Raw genomic sequence first — 10257 nt, 5'->3', positions numbered from 1 at the left:
CGAAAGCAGGGGACAAAAATGTGGTCTTTTACCCCTTTCATTGCTCTTTGGAAAGCCCGGGCAGCTCAACATTACCTTACAACAACATAGGAAATATAGTCCCGGAGAATATGCATCGAGTTGACTGTTTAAGTGTCCACCAAAAATAAATTCAGCTATGGGAATCTTTTTAATTTATCCCTTTCATTACATTCCATAGTATACAACCTTGAAAGTGTCACTGGTAAAATATCAAAGATGTAGGTGAGCTTTTATAACTGATTTGTCACTGTCTAATGCCTGAAAATCCAGGACGGGAATTCCCCTCTTTCAACATAAACATGTCATGCACGATTTTTAGTCGGCATAACAATGATGACTTGTGCATATCTGGCTTGTTCGAGGGAATTCTGACCGAGGAAACCGTTTCAATGTTCTAAATTATCCTAAGGTAGGATATTTTCACGGGTCAAATATAGGCGTTACATTTTATTGACCAAATGGTGAAGCTAACGCAATGATAGTTTTTTTTACAATATCTTTTTGCTGCTTGGTGAATTCATTAGCATATGATTTTATAATCGCAGTCAAAATTTCTCTTCAAAATATTAGCATCACTTTATTTCCGTTTCCACAAATATGTCATTAATTACATAAAAAAAATGCATGCATAAGTATTAAATTACGTAAATATTAATTGACATGACTTTATGAAATAAAGAAACTTACAGGAAGCACGTATTAGATGCTTTCCACTGCTTACCCCAAAATGTTGTCGAAGTACGAGCGTTGACGAGGGAAAATCTTACAAATTACAAACAATGTAAACCGACTGCATTCGTTTTACAAAAGGTCTATAGGCCTTAATAGTAACCTGAATATCATGAGCTTTAAAAAAATGTTCGTATAAATTTTTATAAAATTATGTCCTTTATATTATAATCATTTAATTTCTATAAAATAATTAATTCTGATCGGATAAAAAATTCTTTTGATAACTGCATCAATAGAATCTGGAGTTCACTTGCACTTGGCAGCCGGAACTACTTTGGCTAACTTTACATGTATATATCCCGCTTCCATATCACTTTGTGAAAGAAAAATGAAATACTTTTACTCTATTTTCCTGAATTTCAAAACTTGTCCGTTACGTTCCCGAGTTATTTTCTACTTTCGTTTCTTTTCGAACCATGGAGACACTAAACGCACTTTGAAAAAATTTCTATATATATAACAAAAATTCTGGCCTTTGATTTTAGTAGTAGACAGCATTATTATATTTCTTTCGAAAAACTGATGAATTGATCTATCCTGAACGAGAACACAGGCAGAAGGTCCCTCAGCTCAGCTCTTTATCTTTTATAAAGTAATATGATTTATTTTTTTGTTTCTGACATTACATTTTGTTTTGAACAAAATAAGAGGTCCTCTTAAAAAGCGTAAAAATGCATATTTCTTCACGAAGGAAAAAGTTTATAACCGAAGGGCAGTTGTTCTGGTAAGCGATTTGGTCTTGTTCCTTTTAATGATAACAATTTCATACAGCTCTTGAACTATTCTTTTTAAGAAGTAAAATGTTGAACTACATGTGATTTTGAGAAGCTACTTATCATGTTAGCTTTATAGCCCGTTGGTTATCTGTTTAATATTCCGCCGAGTTGCATAACCTTTATTAGTCCCCTACCGGTGAAACCGGAGGGGACTATAAGTTTCCTCTGAGTCTGTCCGTCCGTCTGTCTGTCCCTCTGTCAGTCTGTCCCACTTGGTTTTCCACACTTTTTTCTAAACGCGTGCAGATATTGAGCTGATTTTTGGTATGTGAGTGTATCTTGATGAGTTACAGATCAAGTTTGCATTTCGTTCCGCTTCAAGGATTTTTGACGGAATTACGGCATTTTCAATTTTTAACGGGAACCAGATTACACTTGCCGGTAGGGCACTAATAATTGCTAATGCAATACTCTCAGAATGCTTGTTAGTCCCCTACCGGTGAAACCGGAGGGGACTATAGGTTTCCTCTGAGTCTGTCTGTCCCTCTATCTGTCTGTCAGTCTGTCCCACTTGGTTTTCCGCACTTTTTTTCTAAACGCTTGCAGATATTAAGCTGATTTTTGGTATGCGAGTGTATCTTGATGAGTTACAGATCAAGTATGCATTTCGTTCCACTTCAATGATTTTTTAGGGAATTACGACCTTTTCAATTTTTCAGGGTTTTCCGAAATTTTTCTCTAAACGCTTGCAGATATTGAGCTGATTTTTGGTATGTGACTTTACCTTGATGAGTTATAGATCAAGTTTGCATTTCGTTCCGCTCCATTGATTTTTGACGGAATTATGGCATTTTCAATTCTTAACGGGAACCAGATTACACTTGCCGGTAGGGGACTAGTATTGCTAATGCAATACTCTCAGAATGCTTGTTCAAAATGTATCCACAATGATTCCTCAGAAAAAAGGCATTTACAGGGTAATTAAAACATGCTGTTTGACATGTCTAGCCCTTTATGATATCAAATTACAGATTTAGAAGTACTTTTGTTTATAAGATTTTTTTTGAGAAAAAGTTATTAGCGAACAAGGTAAAACTTTCAGTCAAGTGAGTAATGTGACTAAGGTTTGTTTTTCTTACTATAAATAAATTAGTCAACCATTGTTTCACATCTGTTCACAAAAGATAGATGAATTTGATAGATAGATAGATTAGAGAGAGAGAGAGAGAGAGAATTTTCATGGCCATGGAAAAATCATAATTGCTCCCTTTTCCCTAAGAAAATTGCGATGCTTTAACATCAATTATCAACTCTACATTTACCGAACTTTATTACAGACTAGATAAAATAAAAAGGAAACGAAATTCTGCTATTACACAATCATTCCTCCATTATTTCTAAAAGACCAATTTCCCTTTCATAACATTTACGAGAACCTTTGGGAACAAGACACCCATAAAAAACTTTAAAACATCTATATCTCAGATCCTGAAGTGACGTCATCACTGAAAATAATCCAACCATATATAACCATATATAATATATAATTATATAATCAAAATTTGCAAGAATATTGACCAAGCCTTACACATTTTTCTTTTCAAAATGCGTTAATATGGTCGTTAATATGGTCGATGTTAACGCACGTTTCATTCATAGAGCGTTAACTTGGTCCCAAATTTAACGCACTTTGAAAAAAAATTTCAAATTGCATAATTTTTCAAAGTGCGTTGTAACACTGCAAGATGTCCACAAGTAAAGAAATCGTTTAACATAAATTTCACAGAATTGTTGTTAGTTTTGGTTCCACTCCTTTTGTGTCCTTTATCCATAAATGGTTATTTCCAAAACTGCTTGAAACAGTAAATGGTTCAGTTGTGTAACAGGAAATACCTGTCTCGATTGGAAGGACAGTTTTCCATAGCTTAGCACATAAACATGCATTATCATGTCAGCAATTGGAAAAGATTTCAGGGATTGATGCAATTTTAATAATTCCATCTAAGTAAATCAGTAGGGCTTATTCTGTCACGAGTTGCTAATTAAAGAAACAGTTTTACAAGGAGAAAGTATTACTAATGGTAATTTCCCATTCTTTTTTTTTTTTTTATCTAGACAGTAGTAGAGAAAAAAATGATTTATCACGAATTAAACTGCAAATTGCTTTAAATTATCACCGATAACACATTTTATTACCCTTCTCTCACATCTGTTGAAACCTCACAGTGTCCAGACAACTCACTTTAATTGTCCAGCTGTTATTCTGGTGATTATTTGAGATTATTATCTTGTAATTTTATCCAAAAGAAGGAAATTCCGCCTAAAATCATAATTTCATTCACAAAAAGTTGTAAGAGCGTTTAGACACTTATACTCAAGTATACATGATGAAACTATCTTTTCCTTAAGTGTATCTCGTGGAGATAAAAAATTGACAACTTAGAATTGAAAATAAGAAATTTATTTTTGGCAGAGCAGTTTAAGCACCCAATTCTTGTTGATGTAATGATAGGAATCTGAGGGAGACACTTAATTTTAGAGATTTCTTATGACGGGAGATAAGTATTCAATATTAACACCTACTTCACCATTGTCACGAGACAATTGTACAAGTATAAAAAGTGAGAAGGTTTTATTAATACTTCCAAACCGTAAAAATGAAAACTTAATCGGATTAAAAAGTGGATCTAGTAAGTTTTAACTTCATGCATTTTTGCCTAATTACGTTTATCGATAAAGCACTGCTGTGAATATCCTGATGGGATTCATTTTCCAAATTTATTTCAATTTAAAAGTCTTTAAATTAAATCTACTTTGCCAATTAAATATTTAAGAGCCTTAAAATCTTATTTGTTTGGACAAGCTATAATTAAAAAAAAAGGTACTGCTTATATTAGGAATAATATTTTGAATGAAAATTTCGGTACGAGTTCAAAATTGTGGATTAAATGTCTCAAAAATGATGTTCGTAATCTTTTAATAACTTTCTAACAAGATATTATCTTTTTAAATATTACTATTCTTCATTTCACAAGACCCTTCCCCATGTTTTAAATATTTTTGATTCAAACCAAATTAAAGGGACCCGGTCCTTTTCCTTTCTGTGATCTGATAATTACTTTAGTTGTGATGTGTATGTCAGCTATTCAATTTTATCACTGATATCAAGAAATACAATGTTATTCTCAAAAAGATTGTAACACGTAACCTTATACATTTGACATTTCGATTTATTTCATTTCGAGTCCTGTTTATTTAGGAGGAAAATGTATAGTCTCTGTTGTTTTCGTTTTTTTTTCCCCTTTTCTGATCTCTTATTGCGTTTCACACTTCTAGCACATGTACCAATGGCATATCAGTATTCCATGACCTTTCATTGCGACACATTATTAGCTCATGTACGATTGGAATATCAGTATTCCTTGACCTTTTGCGTTTCTTACAGGAGGTATGTTATTTTTTATTTTCATTGAATTAAAGGGATTTTTAAAAAAAAATCATATACATTCTACTAAAACAACACAAAGGAGGACGCCATCTTGGACCCCTTCCTCGCTTCAACCTTTTTTCACTATTTCCCCGAATTCTACCAACTCTGATCTTTTCAGTAATGATTCTCCTAAGATACGATACTTTAGCTACATGTATTTGCTTGAAGCCTTTACAATACACATTTAAGACACATCTATAGGACATTTGTCGAGAACAGAAAGCGAAATTCATCCCGTAGTTGACATACCTTTATAAAACTAGAACGGTTTTTTTTCCAGATTGTCGCCCGCGTGGCGCAGTGGTTAGAGCGTTTGCTCTAGAGTCGTTGAGTAAGGAGTTGACCCTAAGGTTGCGGTTTCGAATCTCACCGTGGGACGTGGAGACCGGTCCTTCGGATGAGACCGAATAAACCGAGGTCCCGTGTTGCAGTAGGTGCTGGGAAAAGATATCCCTCACTGCTCAATAGACGATGCGTTTTTTAGGACATTTGTCAAGGACAGAAAGCGAAATTCACCCAGGAGATGACACACCTATATAGAACTAGAACTTTTTTCCAGATTGTCGCCTGCGTGGCGCAGCGGTTAGAGCGTTTGCTCTAGAGTCGCTGAGTAAGGAGTTGATCCTAAGGTTGCGGTTTCGAATCCTACTCTTGGACGTGGAGACCGGTCCTTCGGATGAGACCGTATAAAACGAGGTCCCGTGTCGCAGTAGGTGCTGGGAAAAAGATCCTTCACTGCTCAATGGTCCCGAGTGGCAAGTATAGGTCAAATTTGCAGCTTTCTATCGGCAAGTGATGGCGTCTCCATATGAGTGAAAAATTCTCGATGGAAACGTTAAACAAAAAACAAATTTTTCCAGATTTATTTTTAGCCGTTACTTTTCTACGTATATGAAATATAAAGATTACGAACAATAATATGCTAAAAGAATACGTGGTTAGGTCTTCCAATTCACTTCGACATGTTCATGGTATTCGAAATATCAATGTTTGAGATACCGAAGTTCAGCTGTATGCTGTATTCAATCAACCTGATCATCACTTCTTGCAGCTTCCATGGCTCTGGGGGAGGGGAGCTTCCACTGATTTAAGAAGTCTTTTCCTGTACAATTATATATCATTCGTGCATTTCCGCTCCCACCCACCCCCCAAAAATAGTTGCCGTAGGAAGGAAAGTGTGTCATGATATTGGATTAAAAAATTGCCAAAAATTTAGACGAAGATTCTACCCTCCTTATTTTGGCAGTTTTTTTTTTCTTGCTTGCCAATTTTTGAGGCTGCTCCCCCTTTTTTTTGTAGATAAAAGTTGCTACGGGTTTTTCTTGTGTTTCTGTCACACTATGATCCTCGAGAAAATGAATCACTTATTAGGTTTGTTGCTGACTGTCTAGAGAATGATATCGGTTTAATCAATCTCATAAACCTAATATCCTAATAAGTAATAGTAACATCGGGGTGGCGTAAGGGGGTCATTAAGTCGTTTATTTATCGGGAAAGATGAAGGGGTGTCAATGGAATGTACCTGTCTTTTTTCAGGAAATGCTTAACGAACAATGTAAAATCCTTTTGAGGTTTGCTGATAAATTTATCTCCTATAGCTATTTGTCTTCATTCACGGTTTGGCAGTATATAGTATAATACTAATTTAAAAGTATTCTTTTGAAAATAATAAGTGAATAAGTATAAGCGTCTTTACTGATAAGTACATTCATGAATGTGATTGAAATAATAAGGTACGCTTGCTCAAGTCTAACACTGCTAATATTGATGATTTTGTTTTCTTTTTGATCACTCGTACGTATTTATACTCATATCTGAAATGTTCTTTTATGACATTAAAATTGCAAAGAAAACAAGAGGCCCATGGGCCACAACGCTGACCTGAGTAACTTTGGTTTTGCTGTTTTTCACCTGATTTCCCCCTTTTTAGTACTTATTGTGGCCCAGCCCTACCCCAAGGGGTCATTATTTGAACAATTTAGAATCTACACTACCCCAGGATGCTTCCACTTAAGTTTCAGCTTTTCTGACCCAGTGGTTGTTGAAGAGAAGATTTTTAAAGATTTTTTCTACATATTTTTATGTAATACTTGGATTCCCTATTGTGGCCCCGCCCTACCCCCGGGGGTCATGTTTTGACCAATTTAGAATCTACACTACCCCAGGATGCTTTCACATAAGTTTCAGCTTTTCTGGCCCAGTGGTTCTTGAGAAGAAGATTTTTCAAGATTTTTTTTCTACATATTTCAATGTTAAACTTGGATTCCCTATTGTGACCCCGCCCTACCCCCCGGAGGTCATGATTTGAACAATTTAGAATCTACACTACCCCAGGATGCTTTCACATAAGTTTCAGCTTTTCTCGCCCAGTAGTTCTTGAGAAGATTTTTTTAATGACCCTACCCTATTTTTGTCTTTTCTTGTTTATTTCCCCTTGGAAGGGGGCTTGGCCCTTCATTTTAAAAATTTAAACTCCCCTTTACCCAAGGATGCTTTTTACCAAGTTTGGTTAAAACTGGCTCAGTGGTTCTTGAGAAAAAGTTGGAAAAGTGAAAAGTTTACAGATGGACGGACGGACAACGGGTGATCAGAAAAGCTCACTTGAGCTTTCAGCTCAGGTGAGCTAAAAATTCAACACTCTTCATTTTGCTCTTTTTTCGTAAACAAACCTTAACACTTTTCACTCTTTCAATTTGATCACCTTTAACTTTCATCTCTGAAAACTTATGAATTCAAGTACGAATTATACTGATTACAAATGCAATGCTTTCATTATAATCTTTTTGTGTAATATGGAAAATAAATTAAATTTTTGAAATTACAGGTACAACGATGCCGACTGCATTTTACCATAATGTGTATGATGACATTGGTGAAGCAAGAAGTGGCAATTCCTTTCACTTGTCAGCTTCTGTTATTCTGTGCGTTTGTTGTTTACCCATTTGTATTGTAGTAATCATCGTTGCCACAACAACAACTTCAAATTTCCATGACAACCATCCAGTTATCTGGAGTATTGTAGCTGTTACTAGCGTAGTTAGTACCATTATTACGATTGTGATTTGGAAAAGATTACGTACGACAGGACAGGAGGGTGTCGCTTACAGAATAGAAGATGTTGCTATAAAACCTAAGCTTTTGTTTCTTTGGATATTTGGATTTGCCAGGATCTTCTCTTCTACACTAGAATTGGCTGTTGGATTTTATTGCATGCAACACAAATCAAAACAAATGTTTGCTGGTGAAATATTTTTGTCCGTTTTTACAAACTTTTCCGAAATCTCTTTCACCATCACTCAACTGTGCTTTTTGAGTTCCTACTCAGCTTGCAAATTAAAGGCTGATGGCATGGTGAATTTTGGACTATCAACCATCATTGTGACCCATTTAGTCCAATGGTTTGAAATGATATTTACTACTCTGGCAAGAAATGATTTGATAAATGTTATGCCACAGAATGAAACCAACAACACTTGTTTTCACAGTCCTGAATTCAAAAACTTCGAGAAGGACATCATACCGTACACAGAACCTATGTCAACAGAGTATGGTCTTCTTGCAGTGGGGATGGTTTTAAGATTGGCATCATTTCTGGACAACAGTGGACCAACATCAGATTTAGAATCAACACACACGGAGCGCACACCCTTGCTATGTGTTCATTATTTCGGTACAACAGCAAAAATCGAGAAGCGCAACACTCCAGCTCTAGAAACAGAAATGAAAGATCAGCATCAGTTCCAAATCCCTTCGTTTTATTGTTGTCTTCTAGCAGCATTCATAATTTGTCTTCCCATTCTGGTTACAATAATTCTGAATGCTTATGAGGAAGCCAGTCTACAGTTTGGTCTAGGAGTTGTGCAGTTCCTGTTTAAGGTTGAACTCACGACCTTAATAATAATAACTTGTTATCTCTGGTATGTACAATTTGGTCAGCAAAATATCTCAGACAGGAAATATGATGGGAAACTTATTCTCCTTATGAGTACCGCTGGTACGGTGTCCCATTTTGCATTTGGACTAGTTGCGGGCATTATTATTGAAAATGAGGAGAACTCCAGTATCGCAACATTTCTCATTCTTCAAAAAATTCTTGAAATCTTTGTCGTCGTAATTCAAACATATCTCATTCTGAAATCACAAAGATTGCGTGTGGTTCACTCCTTCAGAACCACCGGGTGTATTTCAGTTGACAAAATGTTCCACGTTTTTTTCCTTATCCGTGTTATAATGTGGATTGCAGATAGCTATATTGGCAAAAACACGGAAAAGATCATGCCAATAGAATCAAAAGTATATGGAGACAAATACTGGAAAGCTATCAATGATGTTTTGTACCCAGTAACCATGTTCTATTTGTTCCACACAGCCATTGACTTTTATCAAATGTACAAGAAATACGAGAAGTCGTTTTAGTGGACTTTAGCAAGAAGCAGCGACTTTTACAGTCGAGGGCATTACACTTGGACAATGTATGGAACCATAATAAATATTTAGATTAAAAGTAAATTAAAAGGTCATAATGGGCCATTACAAAGCACATATACCGTTTTCTAGGAAGAGAACGGCAACCTCCCTGTCCGCAACCCATTCCCTTCCAACCATCACTAACCCCTGCCATGTTTTCCTTTCGGAATGTTTTTTTCTTCCTTTTTTTTTTTATTTCTTCAGAAAATGAGATTGAAAGTAGATGCTATTCCTCACGAATTAAGTATTTTAAGTTATGTTATTCTGCCTCATTTCATCTCTTGTGTTGATTGTATACCGGTGTATCTTGTTAGCACTCTTAATATTATACCTTTAACCGCTAGTAAGGTTTCGTTATATATTAACAATTCCGTACCTCCATACATAGCGCAGGTTTAAATGCCAAAGCAAACCGTCAACTGTAAAAGTCAGCGCTTCTCGCAAAAGTCAAGTAGAATATAGCGTAAATGTAACTGCAAAACTAATCAAGTGCATTAAGTTTGCTTTGGTGGAAGTTTGCAGATTGATTCAATAAACACTTTTCCCGTCTTTTGTGTTATATATTACATACTAAATGCTAAAGTCATTCATTGTTGACATGCACTATATTTTTAAAGGGAGGTGGATTAGAGGGGTATAAAAGACGAACGATAACGAACATTAATCAATCTCATAAACCCAATAAAGAATTTGAATCGTAAACAGTGCAAAACAAGGATCCCTGGAAAGTGTAGAGGTGGAATCGGGTGTCAAGGAGGAGGAAAGATTCCTTGTCGATCGGTCACACTCCCCGTGAGCCCTCTGATCAGGTATACGGAGTTATCCGTAGTC

The 10257-nt window shown here is 35.7% G+C and overlaps 1 protein-coding gene across 1 annotated transcript; it reads left to right on the top strand.

Annotated features, from left to right (window-relative positions):
- The first annotated feature begins 341 nt into the window (after positions 1–341).
- Positions 342–9975, top strand: LOC133179456 (uncharacterized). Its single transcript, XM_061314214.1, has 2 exons — positions 342–430; positions 7784–9975. Exon 2 carries the CDS (start codon positions 7792–7794, stop codon positions 9373–9375), a length of 1584 nt encoding a protein of 527 aa, XP_061170198.1. The 5' UTR covers positions 342–430; positions 7784–7791; the 3' UTR covers positions 9376–9975.
- The last annotated feature ends 282 nt before the right edge of the window (positions 9976–10257 follow it).

The sequence above is a fragment of the Saccostrea echinata genome, unplaced genomic scaffold (genome assembly GCF_033153115.1).
Source record: "Saccostrea echinata isolate AGI-Se365-2 ecotype Australia unplaced genomic scaffold, CSIRO_AGI_Sech_v1 ptg000001l, whole genome shotgun sequence".
NCBI classification, from domain to species: Eukaryota; Metazoa; Mollusca; class Bivalvia; order Ostreida; family Ostreidae; genus Saccostrea; species Saccostrea echinata.
This window is presented reverse-complemented; position numbering and strand designations above follow the sequence as displayed.

Excerpts from the sequence above, each read along its gene's own strand:
- LOC133179456 (XM_061314214.1), top strand. The coding sequence starts at position 7,792 with ATGCCGACTGCATTTTACCATAATGTGTATGATGACATTGGTGAAGCA.